At 41.9% G+C, this 25414-nt stretch overlaps 1 protein-coding gene across 1 annotated transcript in view; it reads right to left on the reverse strand.

Moving 5' to 3' along the window:
• Positions 1-25414, reverse strand: part of ptpn23a (protein tyrosine phosphatase, non-receptor type 23, a) — a 46819-nt gene that overhangs the window by 2578 nt on the left and 18827 nt on the right. The window contains exons 5-20 of the mRNA XM_034174358.1: positions 24692-24741; positions 24489-24620; positions 24324-24404; positions 23871-24002; positions 23691-23738; positions 23225-23281; positions 22634-22692; positions 22464-22543; positions 20118-20232; positions 19150-19215; positions 16725-16870; positions 14157-14474; positions 12743-12897; positions 11939-12270; positions 2287-4801; positions 1311-1495 (exon numbers count right to left, since the gene is read on the reverse strand). Of these exons, the coding sequence (XP_034030249.1) occupies positions 1311-1495; positions 2287-4801; positions 11939-12270; positions 12743-12897; positions 14157-14474; positions 16725-16870; positions 19150-19215; positions 20118-20232; positions 22464-22543; positions 22634-22692; positions 23225-23281; positions 23691-23738; positions 23871-24002; positions 24324-24404; positions 24489-24620; positions 24692-24741 (4471 nt within the window). The remainder of the gene's footprint in view (positions 1-1310; positions 1496-2286; positions 4802-11938; positions 12271-12742; positions 12898-14156; positions 14475-16724; positions 16871-19149; positions 19216-20117; positions 20233-22463; positions 22544-22633; positions 22693-23224; positions 23282-23690; positions 23739-23870; positions 24003-24323; positions 24405-24488; positions 24621-24691; positions 24742-25414) is intronic.

Raw genomic sequence — 25414 nt, forward strand, 5'->3', positions numbered from 1 at the left:
TTATTGTTTCTCTTGGGCTTTTCCCACATCTGTGTGGGTTTGATGTAACAGACTGATTTTGTCTCCACACTGCTGAATGAGACACCTGATGATCAACAGTAAAGTGAGTTCTTTCAGCTTCATCCTTTTCACTCGGGGTCACCACAGCAGATCTGACATGGATCTGCATGTTGGTTTGGCACAACGTTTATGCCGGATGACTGATGTCGTCATTTTCGTGCCCAGTGGCCACATTGTTTAAATAGCAGGGTTACTTGTGTACACAGATGTATTGGTCACAAAATCTGCGGGAACATTTTGGGCTTTATATGAATGCGCGGGGAGAGGACAATACTGTGAATGTCGACCATTCAAATCTGCTTTTTTTTTCTTTAAGTGCAATTTTTGTTAACAGAGGCTGATAATCCATATTTTTTTGCTTGTGATTTCAACTTTTTTTAAAAAGAACATTTTAATATTTTTCCACACTCTTATTCTAATGTCTGAATATTCTTAAGAATTAAAAGTTCTTTGGATTTTGAAAGTAACGCAGGTGACTGTGTGTAGGGATTGGTCTACCAGCCTGTAGACCAGGCTTAACTTTCAGGTGTAAAGTAATACAGAATTTACTTCTAGCTAATGACAGGGTGTAGTTGCATTATCAGCTGCATAAAATACTTAAAATATAATTTACAGAAAATTTATTCTGCTATTGATTGGTGTAATATTCAGATACAGACAAACAGAGGGACATAGATAGCGAGTGAGGACTGACAGATGGACAGCAAGCAACAGTTGGAGACAGAAAGTGAGTGAAGAAACCAACAGATATTACCCACTGAGCATAAACGTTTAAATGTTTCCAACCACTTAGGTACTGTATTTGAGGAATACAGCCCAAACAGATTTCACAGACGGCTCTCCTCAGTTTGCTCTTGCAGAAACTGTATAATCATTCTGCTGACTGAATTAGTAGTAATTTGATTTTTACTATCTTGCAAAGCTGTGCGTAGAACTGCACTAGAGCAGCAACGTAACAGCTAGAGCATAAAGAGCAAATTCAAAAACAAGGATATGCTGCTGTAGATTACTTAATAATAATAAACAACCTCATGTCAGTTCATGAAGTCCTTTAGAACTGTTGTTTCAAATTCTTTGTTTTTTTCTAACACATTCAGACGACATCTCAGAATCTAAACACACATATGTACTTACACTAATAGCATTTTGTTTGAAAAGCAGAAGAACAGAATGGTTAACATGAATGACTGATGAGAAAAAGACTAGTTAATTTTACACAATACAGCAACAACGAAAATGTAATGACTCACAGCTCCGGCCAAGAAGTGAACTGAAGATGGACGACGGTGCGTTTCAGGCTTTGGTCACGATACTGCAGGCTAATCATGCGTTCCACGTGAGTTGGTGTCATCTTCTGTGTTGTTAGGCTGAGCATGATTGGTCCCTGAGAGAGCTGCTGGCCGCGCTCCGTTGGGAAGTAGCGTAGAACCTTTCCCTAAGCAAGATCGAAAACCATAAATTTAAACCAAAACTCGGAAAAGAAAAAAGTGCTGCACCCAGTGAAGCCGTAACAAGTTAGTACCAAAGATTTCGCCAAAACACAGAAAATGCTGCTCAGGTTCCCCAGCATTACTGTAAACACTGACACCACTTTATGGCACTTTGTTCAGAGAAATAAGAACATTTTGAGAGACACGAGGGGCAATTGAGAAGCTTTGAGCTTGACTCGCATGAGGTTCTCCATATTTTGCATTCTGAGAATCAAACATTTCTTGAAAATGTGAAGTTTTGACTCACTGGGTGAATGTTGAGAAATGTCAGTTTCTCAGAATGCAAAAGACAGGAGAACATGCAAACACATCGGGTGCAACAATAAAATCTAAAAAAATATAGACCCACCTTCATAACCTGGGACTTAAAGTGTTTGCGGAGGCAGTGACTTTGGCATGTAAACAAAAAAAAAGTCAACATATCCAAGTGCCGATAAAGTGCTGTTCAAGATCTTGGAGCAACATTGTATGACAAGCAAAAATAACAAGTGTCCATAATTGTTTCAGTATATAATGAATCTAAAAAAAAAAAAAAAAAATGAAATTTTTTTTCAGAATGGACCACAAGGTATTTAACTTGCTCACAAAACCTTTATGTTGTATTTCAGGGGTTATATAATGATGGTGTGTGATCTCAAATTCAAGAGACACGAGAACTGTTTATTTTTTAATATATAAATAGATTGCAGACCATTGGTGTTTTAAGAAGCTGGCCTAAATTAACTAAACAAAGTACCTTCTCCAGCTCTTGCTCTGAAACGAGCATGACAACCAGTGACACCTTCTGCTCATACACCATCAGCCAGAAGTCTGCCGCCGTGCCGGTGAGTGGAGCTTGCGTTGCAATGAGCCGTGGACAGTATGGTGACAAATCTTCCACATAGCTGGCATTGATGTAATCATCTTTGCCCGACTGCAGCACCACACGGTTGATGTCATAGGGCATAACATCTTGGTGACGGTTCTTCATCGTGTAACAGCGGGCAATAGCAATAGAGAGTTGGCGGGAATCTTTCTCCTGCTGATCTTGGAGCCCTTTCCAGCTGGCATCCAGCACTGACAAGCCACCCTCATTCTCCGAGGGCTGCTCCAGAGATTCCACCTGAGCTCTGTAATATTCCAGCTCAGCATGAAGATGGGCAACACGCTCTGGGGCTTGATATGGGTCACCATGGATCAGGAGAACTCCCTGTGAGCTCTTCTTACGGCGCTCACCGTCCTGTGGGTCAGCTTTAGTTGGCTGGAGCACATTGGTAGGGGCCTTAGTGCCTCCTGGTTGGCTTTCTGGGCTTGAGGAAAGGAGGTCATCTGTACTTGAGTTCTGCAGCTGAAACAGTGAGGTGGAGGGAGGTACGACTGACTGAGAGGGAAGAGTCGGGTGAGCTATGCCACTAGTGGTAGGAACTGGAGTGGGTCTCTGTCCTGGGTTCAGACCTAAAGATGCAGGTCCTGGAGATGGAGAGGGGGTTGGAGATGGGGAAGGAGGGACAGCGTTAGGTGGTTGAGCTGACGCTGAAGTGCCTCCAGGTGTGGGCTGTATCATATGTTGAGAAGAAACAGCATGTGGTCCATGAAGACCCATGACATTGGTTTGCTGAGGGGTTGAAGGTACAGTAGTTCCTGGAGCTGGTGGGTATATCGAAGAAGGTTGGGGATGAGGACCTTGAGGCTGCTGAGCAGCTATGGGTTGTGGAGCCAGAGTCTGGTGTGGCATTGTTTGAGCTCCACCAGGGTAGCCAACACCCCCAGTGTGAGTGGGTTGAGCCTGGGATGCACTGGGTATCTGCATAGGCTGCTGGGGCATATTTGGTATGAAAATTTGTCCAGGGTGGGAGTGGTGTTGTGGTGGTAGAGTGTTTGGGGGCATCTGTGGAAGAGAAGCCCTTGGCAGATGAGCCTGAGGACAAGCAATGATTTGTGGTTGACAGGCAGGAGGCATCTGTGGACGAAGGGTCTGGTGAATTTGTTGATTAGTTGGAGGAATGTAATTCTGTGAGACTGGAGGCACTACTTGGTTTGCAATGGGTATTTGTGCTCTGGGTCCACCTGCTATCTGCATCTGTGGATTGGGTGGCATCTGGTGGACATTAGAGTGCAATGCGATTTGTTGCTGCTGTGATAATATGAGTGGGTGAGAAGGCCCAGTTAGTGTAGAGTGCAAGTAGGGCTGTGAACTAGGGGGAGTTGTCTGAGAAACTGAGGGCATGTGTGGTTGTGCACTTTGAGGAGGCATTTGAGTCTGAGGTGGTCTTGACAATGAGCCTGGCATAATTTGCTGGGGTACATATCCCTGTGGAGTCTGGTATCCTTGGCAAATCTGAGCCCGAGGCTGAAAGCCATTTCGAAGCTGTTGCGGCAGCTGACCAGGGTATACCTGCTGGTACTGGGGAGGAACACCAGGCTGTGGAGGTATGTATTCATGTTGATATGCTTGCTGGACTTGAAGTTGAGGGTGAGGGCCAGGAGCAGCCCTAGGGTCAGCCTGGTACCCATGAGGAAGTGGTTGTCCAGTTGGTTGGGCGAACCGTTGTGGCTGCAAGTGTTTCTGTTGCTGTGTTTGGGGTACAGAAATTTGAGTTGGATGTTGAATGGGCATTGCTGGTTGAGGCATGAACTGGGGGTAGGCCCCCATCTGTGGAGGTACACTGTAGCCAGTAGAGGCTGCAGGAGGCACAGGGTGGCGCGGTGTAGGACTGTAGCTGGGAATAGGAGCCTGGACACTGTCAACGGTGGTGGTGGAGGGTCGGACTTGGGTGGGAGCAACAGGACCAAGTTGAGGACTCTGATGATGAGGAAGTCTATATCCTGATAATGCTGACTGGCTTGGCATTTGTGGTGGCAATTGTGTTATCTGAGGGAGGGGACCAGTGCGCGCTATGCCACCAGCAGCAGGAAACTGAGTAATCCGGGCCAAGAGCCCTGGAGGGGGCAAGTTAGTAGGGAAGTGAGGAAGACTGGCAGATGGTGCACCAGGCCATGGAAGAGAGCTACTGCCACTCAGGTTAACAGCAGGGGGAAGGAAGGCTTCTGGACCAGGACCACGAACCGTAGAGGTGGGAAGGGAGGAAATATCAGGTGGAAGGCTGCGAAGTTCCTCAGGTAGGTCACCACCTAAGGCCATGATGGCTGCACTAAGCTGTGCCAATTCTGGGTCCTCCAGGCTCGAGCATGCAGAGTCTACATCAGGGGCTTTAGGCTGCAGAGAGGGTTTTGCTGCTGTTGGTCGTGCTGGAGGCTTCTTCTGGATTTCTCTGGAAATAAGAAACTGAAGACTTAAAAAGCACACTATGACAAACTGCAAAGTATTTAAATAGCCTGCACATTATTGAGGACAGTTTCTTATCCTATGAGCCAACATCTTTTGTTAACTCAACTTATCAATCTGGAGGTAAAAACTTCAAATGGAAAATATGCCAAATTAAAGACACTGGCAATCTGATGAAGCAAATGACAAGATGCCACCCAAAGATCAAAGTACATGATTTATAACCCCAAACCAAAATTGTTGGGATGTGAAATGGTGGTTGGTTTGGGGGAGGGTCCTGACAACAAATTCACTACATAGGGTTGAGCGGTACAAAAGGCCTGTCCGGAACAGATCGCGGCCCCGCCATCTTGGAAGGTAACCAGCGGCCACACACTCTAGCACAGCTGCCAGGTAAATGGGGTCTCCGGCACCCACACACACACCCCAAGCAGACAGTGGACACGGCTGACTGGAAGCTGCAATCCAGCACGGGAGGAACGAGTCTTCACCTTGGCTCTGGCTTTATCACCTGTTTTGCCTCTTCCGCTCATGATTTTGTTCTAATCCTTCACTGTCAAAGCACAGAGAGAGAGAGAAAAAAAAAAGAATCCGCCAGAGAGCTGACTGATGACATGAGTTTTCTATTGACAGGAGCCCCACTTTACGCTCCATTCAGTCTTATAGGGAGAAAGGACCAACAGTTATGATAAAGCTGACTTCAGAAATCAAATCTACGTATCTGAATTGACCTAAGCACAAATTTTCACGTCTTAAATGTAAAGGCATTTTCCACTGACGGCGCTTCAACCTTTCAAGATGGCCAGCTCAGTGCTCCAGGTCATGTGACCAAAATACCTGTCTATTATGGGATGTCTATGGTCCTGACAATTACTTTATAATGTTAGCATTCCTTCACCAAACACTTAAGAGTTTGTCATTGAAGATAAGCTACCAAATGTGTCAGGTGTTATTTGTCCCATTCTTCTTGCAAATACATCTTAAAGTGTGAAACCGTAAGGGGGCCAACATTGCTGCATTTTTCCCTTCAAAATTCTGCACACACATTTGGGGACTGGCCAAGAGTGCATGGGCTCCAATATAGGTCCTCTCTTCTTCCGCAGCCATGCCTTTGAAATAAATGTGTGCACGTGGTTTTGTATTGTCTTGTTGAAAAATGTATGGCTGTCCCTGGACAACATAGTCTCTTGATGACAGCATATGCTGCTCTAAAATCTCATTATTTTCTGCATTAATGCTGCCATCACAAAAGTGTAAACTGCCTGCAAAGAGCACTGACACAACCCTATACCATGGCTTTAGGAGTTACTGATGGAAACAGTCTGGATGGTCCTTTTAGTCTTCGGTCCGGCCGTGCATGGTGTGCATTTCTTCCAAAAACAAAACCAAAAAAGTTCTTTCGGTCATGACCCAACACTCATGATGATGAGGTGAGAGTAGGAATGAAGACTGACCAGTACATCGAGAGCTTCTCCTTTTGGGTCAGCTCCCTTTTCGTCACAACAGTACGGCAGAGCGAATGCAATACCGCCCCTACTGTGCCAATTCTCCGGCCAATCTCGCGCTCCATCGTCCCCTCACTCGTGAACAAGATCCTGAGGTACTTGAACTCCTTCACTTGGGGCAAGGCCGTATAACCTGCCCAGAGTAGGCAATCCATCGGTTTCCTGCTGAGAACCATGGCCTCAGATTTAGAGGTGCTGATCCTCATCCCAGCTGCTTCACGAGGCTGCGAACTGATCCAGTTAGCCTTGGAGGTCACCAGCTGATGAAGCCAACAGGACCACATCATCTGCAAAAAACAGTGATGAGACCCTGAGCCCACCAAACCGGAAACCCTCCTCCCCCTGACTACGCCTCGATATCCTTTCCATGAATATTACAAACAGGACTGGTGACAAGGCGCAGCCCAACCTCCACCGGAAATGAGTCAGACTTACTGCCAAGCACCCGAACACAGCTCTCGCTTTGCGAGTACAGAGATTGGATGGCCCTGTGAAGGGACCCCCTCACTCCATACTCCCGCAGCACCTCCCACAGTATCTCCCAGGGTACCCGATCATACGCCTTCTCCAAGTCCACAAAACACATGTAGACTGGGTGGGCATACTCCCAGGCACCCTCCAGGATCCTTGTGAGAGTAAAGAGCTGGTCGGTTGTTCCATGACCAGGACAGAACCCGCATTGTTCCTCTTCAATCAGAGGTTCGACTATCGGCCGAACCCTCCTTTCCAGCACCCTGGAGTAGACTTTACCAGGGAGGCTGAGTAGTGTGATGCCCCTGTAGTTGGCACACACTCTCTGGTCCCCCTTTTAAAATATGGGGACCACCACCCCACTTTGCCACTCCTTAGGCACTGTCCCAGACCTCAACACAATAATGAAGAGACGTGTCATCCAAGACAATCCCTCCACACCCAGAGCCTTCAGCATTTCTGTACGGATCTCATCAACCCCCCGGGGCCTTGCCATTGCGGAGTTGTTTGACTACCTCAGTGACTTCCACCAGGGAAATTGATGAAAATCCTCCATCAGCTTCCAGCTCTACCTCTACTATAGAGGGCGCTTCGGTCTGATGCAGGAGTTCCTCAAAGTGTTCCTTCCAGCGCCGGATTACATCCTAAGTTGAGGTCAACAGAGTCCCATCTTTAATGTAGACAGCTTGAATATTTTTTAGAGCAATTCTGAGCAAGGAGGGGATAGAAACTTTTATTTTTGTGAGGAGGTATGGTTAACTCTCTTGCTAGGCATGACACAGTCTCCTAAAAGCTGTGACTGGTTTTCACAAAAAGGAAAGAGAAAAAAAAAACAAAAAAAAAAAAACAAATGGGCTCCACGCTCCCATTTATGAATGGACAGTATAAAAAAATGTGTATTCATGAAAATAATTTTATGTCATGAAAACGGCAAAATTAAATGAATTGTTACACAGCTTCAAAATGTTTGAACGTACCTCATTCACATTCCGATTACTATATTGATAAGCTTACTTACAAACTTAATATATCTATATTATAATAGCCAAGTGGCTTCTGTGTACATTTGTGTGTATCATTTTGATCACGGAGAAAACCAGGAGAGCTGACATTTGCCGTTTGGTATGCTTATATATTTTGGGGTAAGGACGAACGCAGCGAAAACGGAAAGTTGCTTGGCCCATGGACTACAACCCCTGGCAAAAATTATGGAATCACCGGCCTTGGAGGATGTTCATTCAGTTGTTTAATTTTGTAGAAAAAAAGCAGATCACAGACATGACACAAAACTAAAGTCATTTCAAATGGCAACTTTCTGGCTTTAAGAAACACTATAAGAAATCAAGAAAAAAAATTGTGGCAGTCAGTAACGGTTACTTTTTTAGACCAAGCAGAGGGAAAAAAATATGGACTCACTCAATTCTGAGGAATAAATTATGGAATCACCCTGTAAATTTTCATCCCCAAAACTAACACCTGCATCAAATCAGATCTGCTCATTAGTCTGCATCTAAAAAGGAGTGATCACATCTTGGAGAGCTGTTGCACCAAGTGGACTGACATGAATCATGGCTCCAACACGAGAGATGTCAAATGAAACAAAGGAGAGGATTATCAAACTCTTAAAAGAGGGTAAATCATCACACAATGTTGCAAAAGATGTTGGGTGTTCACAGTCAGCTGTGTCTAAACTCTGGATCAAATACAAACAACATGGGAAGGTTGTTAAAGGCAAACATACTGGTAGACCAAGGAAGACATCAAAGCGTCAAGACAGAAAACTTAAAGCAATATGTCTCAAAAATCGAAAATCAATCAATCAATTTTATTTATATAGCGCCAAATCACAACAAACAGTTGCCCCAAGGCGCTTTATATTGTAAGGCAAGGCCATACAATAATTACGTAAAAACCCCAACGGTCAAAACGACCAAAACAAATGAGGAACGAATGGAAGGAAACTGAAGTCAACGTGTGTGACCGAACTGTAAGAAACCGCCTAAAGGAAATGGGATTTACATACAGAAAAGCTAAACGAAAGCCATCATTAACACCTAAACAGAAAAAACAAGGTTACAATGGGCTAAGGAAAAGCAATCGTGGACTGTGGATGACTGGATGAAAGTCATATTCAGTGATGAATCTCGAATCTGCATTGGGCAAGGTGATGATGCTGGAACTTTTGTTTGGTGCCGTTCCAATGAGATTTATAAAGATGACTGCCTGAAGAGAACATGTAAATTTCCACAGTCACTGATGATATGGGGCTGCATGTCAGGTAAAGGCACTGGGGAGATGGTTGTCATTACATCATCAATAAATGCACAAGTTTATGTTGATATTTTGGACACTTTTCTTATCCCATCAATTGAAAGGATGTTTGGGGATGATGAAATCATTTTTCAAGATGATAATGCATCTTGCCATAGAGCAAAAACTGTGAAAACATTCCTCGCAAAAAGACACATAGGGTCAATGTCATGGCCTGCAAATAGTCCGAATCTTAATCTAATTGAAAATCTTTGGTGGAAGTTGAAGAAAATGGTCCATGACAAGGCTCCAACCTGCAAAGCTGATCTGGCAACAGCAATCAGAGAAAGTTGGAGCCAGATTGATGAAGAGTACTGTTTGTCACTCATTAAGTCCATGCCTCAGAGACTGCAAGCTGTTATAAAAGCCAGAGGTGGTGCAACAAAATACTAGTGATGTGTTGGAGCGTTCTTTTGTTTATCATGATTCCATAATTTTTTCCTCAGAATTGAGTGATTCCATATTTTTTTCCCTCTGCTTGGTCTAAAAAAGTAACCGTTACTGACTGCCACAATTTTTTTTTCCTGATTTCTTATAGGGTTTCTTAAAGCCAGAAAGTTGCCATTTGAAATGACTTTAGTTGTGTCATGTCTGTGATCTGCTTTTTTTCTACAAAATGAAACAACTGAATGAACATCCTCCGAGGCCGGTGATTCCATAATTTTTGCCAGGGGTTGTACTTCTGCAGCGTCAGCACCCTAAGATGAAACGCAGTGTCAGGAGCTCTGGCCTCAGGAATAGATTTAATGTCAGCCGGCGTCTGTAATCTGACTTTGCGAGTGATGGAATCCCCTATCACTAAAGCCTGGCGTTTTGGCCTGTAGATAGGAGTGGAAGTCACCCGTGGGCTCAAAGGACTAACAACAGGCATATCCAAGGGAGAAAACCGGTTCACAGTTCGCAGTGGCGAGTGTGATCGGGGTACCGCAACCGGGCACAAAGCCCTACGTGACTTCCTCTGCCTAACCATGGTCCGAAAGCCATCATCCACAGCCGGCGTTTCTAGGCTAATGGGCACACTAGCCGGCCCAACAGTAACCTAGTCTGGAGAGCCTGCAACATCTAACTCCACTGACCTAAGAAGCTATCTTACGGACACGGCTCTCTAAAAGAGCCACCCTATCTGCCAGCATCGCACAGGATTTATGTAAAATAGTGCACTTTGTACACCAGAAAATCCAAGAGTGTAGCCAAGCTAGCGCAAGCTAACCGCTAACGAAAATGCTAACCACTCCTAAGATTCACACGAGTAAATTAATGAGCTTTATATAATGGCTGAGTACGGGTCATTTGATTGGTGCTTTGTATGTCACATGACATGGATTAATTCATCCCATTTGTGTTGCATTGCATTTAGAGTGCAGTTTGGTTCTATTTAGAGTGCAAATTTCATTCCATACGTTTGGTACCACTGCACTCTGCACACATACGCGCATGCATGCTCGTCCCACATGTGCTCATGCACACACACATAAAACAATCCACTGTGCTGTCTAGAGGCTGTTGGCAGGAAGTTGGAATGAAAAGCTGGAATAATTTCTGATGTGATTTTTTTTTTTTTTCGCTGCACTGAGGATGTACAGTCTTTTTTGGGGGGTACATGTGCGCACAAGTGCAGACCCGGTTGCGTGTGTGCGGAACACCAAAATGTAAGTCCCTTTTCTGTTGTTTATAAATTAATAAAATATCAAATGACAAGGATCTGTTTTAGCCATTATATAAAACAAATAATGTTTTTACATTCTTTCAATGGAACGAATATTTCGCCTCGAAACTGAAACTCACTGACCGAATGCCACACTACTATTATTGTGAACACCCCCTTTTCTACTTTTTTTTTTTACTAATAGCCCAATTTCATAGCCTTAAGAGTGTGCATAACATGACTGCTTGGTCTCGTTGGATTTGTGAGAATCTACTGAATCTACTGGTACCTTGTTTCCCATGTAACAATAAGAAATATACTCAAAACCTGGATTAATCTTTTTAGTCACATAGCACTACTATTATTCTGAACACTACTGTACCATTGAACTCAAACATTCATTATCTGTATATCATACTGTCTGCAATAAAACAGAAGTCAAACTAAATTTAAGTATCACTTTTTTCCCTCTGTTTTGCATTTCCATACTGTCCCAACCTTTTCTGATTTGGAGTTGTAGGAAAGAGTGTATTTGTGTGACATGGCTCACAGTCACAGAAATCAAGCACCACACAAAACATATACAGTAAAATACACATATAATGGATTCAGGGGGACCAGTAAATTTCGCCCATTATAGTCAAAATCCGCTATATGAGGGCTCTGATCTAAAGCGGTTTGGTTTGTCACACCCAGGGATATGTGTGAAACTTAACACCATATTACACTGCAGGCAGCAAGCAGCATTTTGTTAATAATTGCAGGCCTTGAATAAAGGCCTGCCTCGTTTCGGTCCCAGGTCTGAGCACGGTTTGAAAGAAAAAAAATGCCCGGCCTTTTAAACATGGAAATACAGTACCCACCTTCCTCGAATCGGTGAGTGTCAGTGCTGAACTTTATTTCGTACCTCTGTTACTGGGCACGTCCAGACTGCTCTGTCCGGTATATGCGAGCGGTTTTTAATGGAAATGCGTTGCAATCGGACAGGATGTTTTATCCAATGTGAGTGAAAATCCATTATACACAATCCGTTAATACATGGTGTTTAATACACAGAAAACGATAAGAAAAGCATTGGGACTTTGGCTTTTGTCTAGCAAGTGCAACTATCTGGTTGATACGATGACTGTTTAGGTAACTTTTACTGTATTGTTGTTTCTGGTGTAAAAATAAACAGGTATTCTGCTCATACCTGTCAAGGATGGGTTTCCTCTCCTCTGCTCTTGTGTCACACAGGGTCTTTGCTCTATCTAGGAGACGAGAAGCTTTGGTTTCAAGGTCATCATAAAACTCCTTTCCCTCTTGTGACTTTTTCATCAGGTCTTCGTAGGCTTCATAAGAGGCCACCAGCATCTGCACGGTGCTGTTCCACTGCTGCTCCATCTGGGTCAGACCCTTGCGTACAGAAGCGTACTGGACATTCGCCTCAGTCAGTGCCTTCAAAATGTTTTCCTGAGCTGCCAGGTTCTGATCAATGTACACCTTCACTTGCTCATATTTCTTCAACTGCTCCTCAAACACTTGCTAAAAACACAGATAAGGTTACGTTAGATACATGATAGATTAATCTGTAATTTAAAGGGGAATATTTATTATTTTTTTAAAATAGATATATTATATATACATAGAGTAAAAATGTGATCACTTGATTGTAGTAAAACAGTGTATTTGGTTCATTTTACAGAGGTATGAACCACACCACCTCAAAATTCAAAGTACCTGAACTTTGAGCACACAGTCACAATCTGAAGGAGAGCACTGAAGAAATATGATGCCATTGGGAAAAAAGCAAAGTGGCTGATTTGTCCTTTGCGCCAAGCGCAAACCCATGATATTATGAACACATCACCTTAAATGTTTCACATTTATGTCCGTGCTAATTCCTGCATAAGGCCAGAATGCAATGCAAGCCCAAAACTGAAATGCTTCAGTAAATACTTCAGAACCCCAAGCATCATTCAACTTAAGGAAAAAAACAACTTGAGGGAACCCTCACTTTTATGTCAGCTCTCTCGGTGGTGACCAGAGTGGAGGTGATGTCATCTTGCTGGATGAGGTCCCGCAGCTGTTTCTCCAAAGAACCTCTCTGTTCCCTCATCTCCTGCACTTTTCCAAGGATCCGCTTCATGCACTGCAGTCCCGCCACTTCCTCTACACACACATTTACACGAAAAGGCAATTTAAGAAGCTATTTTTAGACTTGCTAATTTTTCTGGTCCAACAACATTCAATTGTGAGCCCCAAAATTTCTACAAAATTTCATAAAAATGGTTCATTATCAAAATGGCTGATCTTACACCAATTCTTTAAAGCTACAGTGTACACAAACTTTGTGTCATCTAGTGGTGATACTGTTGCCAGTAAGGATGTCAGTTGCCTTCACATTTTTGTTTCTTGATGACGGGGATCCATGCTTCTTTTTCTTTTCTTGTAATGAGCAATCTGTATACTCCTCCATCAAACAAACATGAGGATTCTAAAACTTGTTAGCTTGCACTAGCAACCAGTGGGCAGGGGAACAACCACCAATTCCGCTTCTTTTTTTTTCCTCTTTAGTCTTCCGGCTTGTTGGAAAATGTGACAGGCAGAGTATGCATGTCTCTTTTGGGCTACTGTATCAACATGGCAGTGCACTGTGGCGACCTCCATGAGGGGGGTCCATTCCCACATAGATATGAAGGGCTCATTCTAAGCTCGTGAAAACATTTGATTCATTGTTGCAGGTAATTTATACACAAATGAATTGATACTTATGAATGCTCTATAACATGTCTGCTAGTAAACACCCCTAGCTAAAGCCTACACACTGAGGCTTCAAAAATATTTCCATGCCACCTCAGAAGTTAAAAAGCTGGGTTAACTTTTTTAATGATGTAAAAACAAACAAACAAAAAGCTAAGTTAATTATTGGAGAGAAAAAACCCTGCAAACAGAGTTTGACATTAGTTTGCAGACATCCTTTGCAGAAGTAACACAAACTGTTTGCTGTTCACCAATCAAAAATACAAAGCACAGATATTTCAACTAAGCAGAAAATAAACAGAACCATAATTTAAGCAGCTGGAAAAAGGATTTTGCACATTTGGTAATATTGCTTGATACATGAAAAAGACTGGTGCCTGACTTGCGACTAATAAACTATTGATTAAATCAGAGTTGTCTGATTGGTGGAAGTACGCTCGTCATTACACATCACACCACCTGAAAACAAAAACAACCAAAACTCACCAATAAGGCTGTTAAAAAACCGTTAAAATGACTTGACTGCAAAAGTTCAATTTTCCTGAATTTTGAAAAGCTTGAAAAAATGATTTACTAAACCCTAGTAGGATGCAGCAGAGAATAAAGGCATGTGATACCTTCCTTCACAAATGGTACTAAATTACACACACTATCCCATCTGCCATCACCTTCGCTCAGCTGGGGCCGGGGAAGGGCCTCTCTCAGACTTTCCAGTGGGCCTCCCAGCAGACGCAGATTGCTGATGTGAAGGTTCATGGCACGGTGGAGCTCCGTGTTCGTGAAGCTGGCCTTCTCGTGAGCTTCCATGTACTTCTCCAGGTCCCTGTGGATCTCAACCAGAGCTTGGGCCTGAGCTGAAGGGTGCACATCGCCAGCAGCAGGGCCACCGACCTCCTTGAGGGTCTGTTCGCTTGCTTCATCTGCCTCGAGGACATCTCTGATCTCCTTCAGTGAAGACTCCACATCAGTGAAAACACCAGACAGGACTACAAAAGCAGGTAAAGCGATACATCATTCATTACTGAGGCAGCCAGCAAGTACTGCATAGAAGACAATAATTATAGTGACTATTCTACAAAAAAAAAAAAAAAAAATTACAATGTACAATAACCTGCGGCATGTTGAATTTTATGTATGCAGAGCATTTAGAGCAGGTCTCTTCAACTTTACTCCTGGAGGGTACCTGTCCTGCATATCTTCCATGTCTATCTCCTCTAGTCACACCTGGTCAATTAACAATGGTGTGTTTGTCAGTTCAACATCAGCTCTCTCATCAAGTAAGTACAACAGAGGATGTACTTTCTGCGGCAGCTAAGGAAGTTTAACCTGCCAAAAATGATGGTGAACTTCTACACTGCCATCATGGATCATCTCCTCCTCCATCACTGTCTAGTATGTTGTTGCCACTGTAAAGGACAGGAGCAGACTGCAGCATATGATCCACACAGCAAATAAGGTGATCAACTGCAATCTGCCATCCCTACAGGACCTGTACACCTCCAGATCCCTGAGGTGAGCAAGCAAAATAGTGGCTGATCCTTCTCACTCAGGACACAAACTTTTTGTCACCCTCCCCTCTGTCAGATGGCTAAGGTCCGTCAGGACTAAAACCTCAAGACACAAAAACAGCTTCTTTCCATCTGCAGCGAGGCTTATAAATAATGCTAAAGCCCCCATTCCCCCCCACCCCCCACAAAGTACAGATTGATCATCACTGCACTGAAAGGTACTGTACATCTGCATGCCTTTGCACAGCCCCATTCCACTGTTTTGACAGTGAAAAATAGTTTTGTGCATTTTGTCTATTTGACTCCTTTACATCTTACAGAAGTATTTTTCCTGTTATTGTTGTTCCCTGAAAAGCCTTCAGCCTTCAGTTAATTCAAAATGCTGCAGCTAGAGTACTGACAGGGACTAGAAGGAGAGAGCATATCTCACCCATATTGGCCTCTCTTCATTGGCTTCCTGTTAATTCTAGAATTGAATTTAAAATTCTTCTTCTTACTTATAAGGTTTTGAATAATCAGGTCCCATCTTATCTTAGGGACCTCATAGTACCATATCACCCCAATAGAGCGCTTCGCTCTCAGACTGCAGGTTTACTTGTAGTTCCTAGGGTTTGTAAGAGTAGAATGGGAGGCAGAGCCTTCAGCTTTCAGGCTCCTCTCCTCTGGAACCAGCTCCCAATTTGGATCAGGGAGACGGACACCCTCTCTACTGTTAAGATTAGGCTTAAAACTTTCCTTTTTGCTAAAGCTTATAGTTAGGGCTGGATCAGGTGACCCTGAACCATCCCTTAGTTATGCTGCTATAGACTTAGACTGCTGGGGGGTTCCCATGATGCACTGAGTGTTTCTTTCTCTTTTTGCTCTGTATGCACCACTCTGCATTTAATCATTAGTGATTGATCTCTGCTCCCCTCCACAGCATGTCTTTTTCCTGGTTCTCTCCCTCAGCCCCAACCAGTCCCAGCAGAAGACTGCCCCTCCCTGAGCCTGGTTCTGCTGGAGGTTTCTTCCTGTTAAAAGGGAGTTTTTCCTTCCCACTGTTGCCAAGTGCTTGCTCACAGGGGGTCGTTTTGACCGTTGGGGTTTTTCCGGAATTATTGCATGGCTTTGCCTTACAATATAAAGCGCCTTGGGGCAACTGTTTGTTGTGATTTGGCGCTATATAAATAAAATTGATTTATGTTTATTGTTGTTTATGCATCAATAACACCAGAGCAAATTCCTTGTATGTGAGAACTTACTTGGCAATAAATTTGATTCTTATCTAACCAGCTCTTGACTGTCTGAGCACACATGACTGAGTTAATTAACTGTGGGAGAAATTTAAAACATGCCGTTAGGTGCCCTCCAGGAGCAAGGTTGGAGAGGCCTGGCTTAGAGTACATTAACTGCTGAAAAAAAAATCTGCAACATTTATTCCCAAATGTTAAAAATGTATATGCTAAAAATAAAAAAACAAAAACAATACAACATAGAGAAATAAAGAAATTCTAATTTATTTAAATTTTTAGGTGTCCTTCTGATTCATGCTATGGTACATGGATTGTATTTACACAGCATTCTTCTGTCCGATGTAAACAGTGCAGTTCAATGATGCCTCAAATTCACACATTCACTCTCTCTCTCACACACACACACACACACACACACACACACACACACACACAGTTAAGGTTTGGCATTTGTTGAACTATCTCCAAAAATAGGGTTTGTAAGTTTGCTGCTGACCCTGCATGGACTGGATCAGGCTCTTGACAGTGTCAGGCCGAACGCTGAGAGCAGCACACTTCTCCATCAGGACAGGTGGGATGTGGCTATACATCTCCAGGTTGTCCACAGATTCTGGTTCCAACCCAAGAGAGTCCATGAACTGTCTGCACAAGGAGACAAAACCAGTTGGCTCATATCACCAAGCAATCTGAGCATGACAAAGGTATGTAAGGATTTGAGGTGCTCCATGCAGACAGTCTTCTTAGTAGTTAAATCCTAGAGCTGAATTTCATTCAATCAACAACAACAACAAAAAAAAAAAGCATACATGCATGTTGGGATGAACAGATGGTCTGCACTGGTTGGGCTATACAGAGGTTTGCACAATATCAGGAACACTTAGAACTGACATTTAAATTTATTTCTGACATCATTATTAAAATCAGACTCTTCTGCAATAATTTTTTGAAAAACAAAAAGGCACTTGTGCACCGACAGCTTGTACCATGGCATTTCACTGGCTTAGTCTAGGCATACTCACATTAAAACAATTAGGAGATACTCAGTGAAGCATGTCTTTTCTCTTTTGATACTGTAGTTTGAAATAAAAACAGCCAGCTGTTCTCTATCTCTACAGATTTAACACAGCTACTTGTAAAGAGATCAACAACAATTTAATCTATCTATCCATTTAAATATCCACACACATATATGTTATAGGGTACCGTTATAAGTCTCCTTGAATTAAAATCAATAATTAGTACTCAGTAAAGTGGGCAGTTCTTACAGAGTCTTACTGAGTGCAATCCAATTATGCTCAAATTTGAAATTGTAGTACATACACTCATTGCAGATGTCCAGTTCAAATCTGGTAAAAATTTGTTGAATTTTGTCCAAGTTATGTGCACACAAAAGGACACTAAGACAGACAGACAGACAGAGAGAGAGAGAAAACTTCTATGTCCCTTTTTGGTCTTATGGGCAGTGAGCATAAATGTCAACATTACATAATTACATAAAAATATCTAAGCTAAACTAATGTAATGCATAAACATGGGAACCTTTTACAGCCAATTTTCAGAAAGGATACAAAGATTACTATCAACAGAAAAATAACACCTAATTTTCGTGACAGAATTCAGGGGATATCAATACCCATGACCCAAATCATGTCTCAGACTGAATCACTAAGAAACACAAACTTTGTGATACTATATGGTGTATGTCTGTATCCGGCAGTTCTCCAAAACTGAGTGACTAACACTCCTATTCCACAGGACACATTCTATTACAATCCCCCCATGATCCAGTAGAAGTGAAAAATGGGATGAAACTGCTTACTCCAACATGCCTCCTCAGGCTGGCTTATAAAGTGTAGACCTGCCAAGTGGCTGGCATATAAAGCACATACAATGAAAGTAAAGCTGTGCCCGCTGCGTTCTCAGCCAGAATTGCAACAAACGCTGCTTTTGCTTTTTTACATTTTTACCTCGATGGAGCACAAACAAAGTTTCAAGCTGTACTCAATACGACTATGCTATTTAAAGGTGTTTGAACATGATTGAAGCTGTTAAGACTTCGAAAATCTAGACATGACCGCCTAATGACTCTAGTTTGATGAATTGGGATGAAATTTTTGATAACCTTGAAAATTTCACCCCAATTTCAAAACTGATCATGACGATGGCCGCAACTACTGTGTATACCAAGTTTGTTCTACATTGACAAAGGATGAATCAAGAAGCTACTGTGAAGCTTCAAAACACACCCCAATTTGCTATTTGGGATGAAACAGGAAGGAGCGGCCCTCTGTGGAATAGGGGTATTAGCTAGGAGACAAATGAAGGAAACGACCATGCCAACCATGAAAATCCTTAAGACGTTTGAGGCTTCTGTTGCTGTGACTGGACAGACACTGTTTGCATAGCGCAACATTTGTCTCTAGTATCATCGATGATAGCTTCACAGTGGAGTGGCACAGAGAAGGATTTTCTTAAAAGAAAAAAGCTACAGTTTGCCAGAAGGCACTTGCAAGAATCGATGTAAGATTTAACGTTTTCTTGAATTAAAGTCTTTCTCTGTTTCTAGTCCACCATCAAGCTGTGTAACTAGTGATACAGGGACAGTGCTTTTAAACTGAAATTTATAAATAAATTTTCTGGTGGAATCTGCAAAGGTCAGAACATCGCACCCTTATGCACTCAGTGAGCTTTAATATGAACAATCATGAAAGACCTGAAAGACCTACATGTGGCTTTATTGAGCTCTGATTTGTGTTCGGTCTTATTCAAATTGTTCAAGTGGACCCTCAGAGAGAAGAGAACCTGAGCACCAGCCCTCCAATTATCCAGCACTGAGACAATAGTTCACTTTTCATATGTGCTTATCAGGTCTAGAATTTGCATGAGTCATTCGTGGCTTTGGAAACGGACAGTCTACTCACTCTAGTGTCTCATTCTTGCTTTCAATTTTGGCCATTACATCCCTCAGCAGCTTGGCTTTCTCCTCACTGAAAAAGAAAAAAAAGAAAAGCTACACATCTGAAATCAAGCTCACTAAAACAATATAACCCACTCCTCCATAATAGTTGCTATATATATATATTTTTTTTTTTTTTTTTTTTTTTTTTGGGAGAACCTTATGAACACACATACGCACACACAAAAAAAAACTTTTTCATGTTATCATTATGGGGTGTTGTGAGTAGAATTTTGAAGGGGGAAAAATTAATTTACTCCAGTTTGGAATAAGGCTGTAACATAAAATGTGGAAAAAGTGAAGTGCTGTGAATACTTTCTGGATGCACTGTAACACATTGGAGATAACAGTAGAAGGGATAGAAACGTCGAGATCAGGAAACTAACACCACAATGTGAACCATGACATATTCTAGTAGTGAATCTTTTGTGATAAAATGCCTGAATTAACAAACTGGTCCTGAAGATGAGTCGTAAGTACTTTTCTTCAGGATCACCTTCATAAGGTGTGTTACCATTGTGTGATATTTCACTGAAATCCATGAAGTACATTAGGAAGAGTTGGGTTTACATAGTCAATATCATACAATATGATGCAATTACACCCAAAAATCCAATTGTCTCTCCTTGAAGAGATCAGACCACATTAAACTGTCCTTCATGTATATCTTCATAAGGTATGCCACATTTGTGTGAAGCTTCATTCAAAGCCACCTGCCACTTTAGAAGTTGCACTTAAAAGTCAGTTATCACACAAAGTACCAATTAGACACAATACTAATTACCTTCAATCAAGATGTAGGACTGGGACCATTTTCCTTCATGTACATTTATATGATGAAGTTTCACTGAATTCCCCCAAATGGTTTAGTAGGAGTTGTGCTTACAAGACTGACAGACAGGGAGATTCCTATATACTTCCCTAATATAGTACCTGTACAGAGATGAGGCTTCATGAGCAGCCATTGGCACCAGTTTGGCAAACAGATCTGGTCCAGTTACAGTGGGGTCAGTTGGATTGACTGGCAGAGCTTTCACCAGTGGGGCGCCTAGAGTGGCACAGAGCACTTGATTTTACTGACACAACAAAGCCAGCAGTTGTATTAATCTTGTGTTATACAGTAAAACCCGCCTAAACAGTCATCATATAAACTGGATAGTCGCACTCACCAGACAAAAGCAAAAGTCCCAAAGTTTTTGTATGATTTTCCATGTGATAAACATCGTATATAGCAGATTTTCTCTCACATCAGACAAATTGTCCTGCCCAATAGTAATGCATTCCATTAAAAAACCCTTGCATATACCAGACAGAACAGTCTGGATTTGCCCAGTAACAGAGGTAAGCAATTAAGTTCAACACTGACGCTTTCCAATTCGAGGAAAGTGGGTACTGTATTTCTTTGATTAAAAGCCCGGGCATTTATCTTTTTCAAACTGTGCTCAGACATGGGACCCAAATGAGGCAGGGTGTAATTCAAGGCCAGCGATTATTAACAAAATGCTGTTTGCTGCCTGCACTGTAATATGGTGTTAACTTTCGCACATATCCCTGGGTGTGACAAACCAAACCGCAGACCAGAGCCCTCTGCGTGGCTGCGAACCCTCCCCAGAGACTGACACATACCTGCTAATTGATGATTGTATACATAAGTGGAGCTCGTTGAGGGACAAATTAATCTAGAAAAAGCTGCTGTTCCTGTGGTAAAATGCACAAAGGTGCAACAGAGAACTTTAAAAGGGCAACGCGCACATCAACGCCCTCGTTGACAGCCACAGAGCTGCAGAAGCATAAATCAGGCTTTAGAATTTTAAGGTACTACTCCGCAGCAGACTAAATGTAATCTTTTTAATGCACATAATGCCTGGCGCTTATTTATGGCAGGCATTTATTTTTTCAGATGAAGTTTTGACCCGATCATTAAATGAGGCAGGTCCAGATTTAAGGTCAGGCTTTTAATCAAGGAAATACGTTAAGCATAATTGGTGCTGGGGATTCTCCGTAGATCGTTTGGCGTCTCCTGGCTCTAAGTAATCTGCTTTTTACATATAACAGATTTTGTGCATTTTATACATATAATGTATTTTGTCCTTTTTACACATATAATGGATATAGATAACAGACAAAATTCGCTGGTCCACCTGAATCCATTATATGCAAGTGTTACTGTACTTCTTGTTTTGTTATAAAATAGTCATAGCAGATGGTCATGTCACTGTGTCTGGCCAACCTGAGGTTTCTTCTTTAACTAAAACACACTAAGGGAGTTTTTCCTTACCGCAGTCACCAGTGTGGTTGCTCATGAGGTATGTAAGGTCTAGACTTTACTTATATATAGTGCCTTGAGGTGACTTACACTATGACCTGGCACCATAAACATTAATTGTAGTGGTCATACACTACCAGTCAAAAGTTTGGAAAGTTTCCCAAAATGGAAATGGTACTGTACATAACTCTCAATAGGTGTGTTGGCATGGTGGACTTTCTGTTCTCACTAATCTAGCTTTAAAAGGTATGACCTAAACCTAAAATGAGGGTCTTTACATGATGTAAGATTACAAAAGGGACAAGCCAAATCATTTTTAGCCTTGATTGTTAGGTGCCAAATTCTAGTCTATTTGCTCTGTGATACACCATCATCTTCAAATACAACTACCTACTGATAGCTTCTGACAGACTGTTGCAGTTACTGTACTCATACTTTATCCTCACATCAAATTGATCAGACTTTGCAAACAGCACATAACTGTACTTGAACCTTAAAAATATAAGCATGTATAAGCAACAGAAGAGGGTCACAATCAACACTGTAAGAAACAGAAGTAGCCTCTTGCTAATCCTTCTCACATACAGCAGAACTACAACCAGTTTTAAGCAGCACTCCCACAAGCTTATTCTACTCTGCTGGGGTTTGCTTGTGATTTACTGATAACATTTCAGTCCAACAATAAGTAATGAACAAGCAAAAACAATGAATCTTGATTATAAAACCCTTTAAAAAAAGAATGGATGGGAACACATCCAAATAATTTGGATACATTACACTGATTACATGACTCACTCCATACTTTTGAGCACTGACCAGTGCTACTATATACAAGTGTGGTTTCAGTTATGCGTGAAGAGACAAAACCACATCATGAACACCAACAACCAAAATCAAGTTGTATGTTTGGATAAGAAACACAAGCACATTCATAAAATTCCTCTACATGTAACCATATTCTGTACAAACACAGTAATGAAGCCAGTAATTTGAAGCTGGAAATGTCCTGTTACCTTTGACTGAGGCTAGAGTCTCCAGAGAAGGAACTGATTCATGGTAAATGAAGTCATTGTCCTTTTTGGCAGAATTAAACCTTGAAATGAATGTGACACTGTTAGATAATGCAATGCATCACCAATTAAACATAAAAATGCAAAACTGCAATGTCAGCATTATTCCTCACTTTCCACCGATAACATCCATGGTGAATCTCAAGGCTTCTTGCACACTGTCAGGTTGACCCTAATTGCAACAGAACAAAGACAGCTCATAACAGGACAAAGCTTGGTAGTTATTAGCCAATTACATGTGGGTACAGCAAGGAAAGATGGAAAATCTGCAGGGTGTTACTGTGATAAAAAAAAAAAAAATTGTCATGGCAGACTGTTATCATGGGGAGTTCATTGCGATCAGGTCAAGATCAAATCTAGACATGTAGTCTGTCATTTGTTGAAGGTTTCTTTACCACTGCCTGCCATGGACTATACGGTTGTGGAAACAGGCAGCTTCACTGCCTTTGTTGGATGTTAAAGGTTTACAGACGTTGACTTTGTGGACAAAGCTACGGTCTTTGTAGAATCAATAGATTCCTTGATTGAGCACTTGAGTGAGAAATTAGTGTCTGGGTTTGCTTTTGTCCTGGATCAACACTAAAATTCCAGACTTTCAGTGACTTCATAGGCCTGTATTTTGGCCTATAGATGATTTCAGTGATATGCCTCTGAATGACAGTATGAGGGATATCAACTGCACAGTTTTTACACTGGTGTTTCACCTTTGCCAGCTTGACAGCTTCATTGAGTTTGTCCAAAGAACTTTGCAGGTATGCCAGCTGTAGGGAAAGGAAAAGCCACATTTTAAATACAAAGAAAGAAATGTGAAGGACTGGAAAATGTGGTTCGACAAGGGGAGGGGAGGGGAAAAAAAAAAAGCATGACAGAGTGCAATATTACTGACTACTGTGCTTTAGGCACAATTAGCATGCCTCTATTTTTTTTTAGAAATAATAAAAAAAGTTAATTATATAATATCAGTAAGCAAATATAAATCAGCAAAATGTGTGACCTCTGTTGACTTTTAAAATATATACCGGTAATTTGTTTCAGCTAAGAAAACTACCTAATTTCTTTTTGGACATCTCCTGCAAGTTAGAAGAAAATCAAGTTGTGCTGCATCCAACAAGAAACAGTACAGCAGAGAATCTAAAAAAATAATGAACTGCATCCACAGTTTGGTCTTACCCGCTCTCCAAACTTCTGCTGCTCCTCTGCCTGCTTTCCCATATGAAGCTGTCGAATGGAACACACACACACACACACACACACACACACACACACACACACACAAGACAGTAGAAACATGCATCTGAGTGATAAAATACCAACAGAATCAGTCTCTCTCTAGTGCCCCCATTTACCCACATGTGCAATTGCAGCAAAGTAGTAGATCTTCATCTGGACCAGTTTTTTCCAGTCCTTCTGGATCTTTCCCAGCATGGAAGCTGTCTCTGAGTTCTCCAGGGCCCTGCAGGCCTCTTTGTAATAATCTACCACCTGTAACAACACAGCCAGTCTCCAAGTTAATAAGAACTTTCTTCAATAATGTAATTATTTTGTAATAGTCCTGATATGTTTTTTTTTATTGTTTGCTTGTATTGCTATAGCTTTATGAAGCACTTTGAATTAAACACTGTGAAAGCGCTATATAAATAAATTAACAATAATAAATTATTATCATTATAGTATTATTATTATTTCTTACGGCGTAAGAAGCAACTAAATTCAAACCATCAGCCACTGCAGGTAGCTTCAAATAGAATAGAAAAGGGATCTGATAATGTGGAAGTACTTGACAGATAATGGTTAAGAGTCAACCTGAGCACTGATGCGAGCAACCAGGAAACTCTTTCTGTTATCCAACATAGACTTCTCCAGTAGACATTCCTGAGCCTGACCCTGAAAACAGACATAGATTGATAGCATACTATTATCATTTCTTTTTAATGAAAATGTATTTACACATGTATACATGTTACCTACCAGCATAAGGTTGATGTTGAGATTAAGGATCTGGTGGCTCATGTCCACACTGAAGTTGTGGCTGAAATGATCTCTCAGGTAAGAGAAAGCGCCAGCTGAGCACTGAAAATGTGTGCAGGACACTTTCATCCCCTGGAAGGAGTTCAGAGTCAGTGGGAGTATATACACATATAAGCAGATCGATAGATGAGTGCACGCATTACCTCCTCAGATACTCTGTTATCCATGGCTCCCAACATGGAGTGCAGGGCTCCTACAGATAATCCACAGATGGCAAAAATTTTATGAAAATTGCAGGTTTTTCTTTAGCAGTTGTTCGAAACAGCAAATGCACCTGTTTGTAGTTTGAAATTTATTGTCACTCACCTGAAACTAATACTTGCACTAGCCAAACATTCTGCTGTAAAATAATAGCATCTGTCCCTCCTATACCAAAACAGTCATTTTTGAGACGCTTGCCTCATACACACATATTATATACATATACATACATACATACATACACAAGGTCTGTTAGAAAACTATCCGACCTTTTTATTTTTTTGCAAAAACCATATGGATTCGAATCACGTGAGATTGCATCAGCCAAGCTTGAACCTTCGTGCGCATGCGTGAGTTTTTTCACGCCTGTCAGTTGCGTCATTCGCCTGTGAGCAGCCTTTGTGTGAGCAGTGGTCCACCCCTCTCGTCTGATTTTTATTGCGAATAAAATGTCTGAACAATTTGGAGCTTTGCTGCATCAAATCTTTCCAGAAACTGTGAGAGACCTCCAGGTGGACACCATTCAGAAAATTCAGATGGCTTTCAGGGAGGATTTTATGGGGATTACACAGATTAAGGAGTGCTCCAGCCGGTTTAAAGACCGCCCACAGCGTCTGAGAGCGCGGCGCACTCCGAGCGCCGATCGACAGGCTGAAACCCCGCTG

The sequence above is a fragment of the Thalassophryne amazonica genome, chromosome 7 (genome assembly GCF_902500255.1).
Source record: "Thalassophryne amazonica chromosome 7, fThaAma1.1, whole genome shotgun sequence".
Classification (NCBI taxonomy): Eukaryota; Metazoa; Chordata; class Actinopteri; order Batrachoidiformes; family Batrachoididae; genus Thalassophryne; species Thalassophryne amazonica.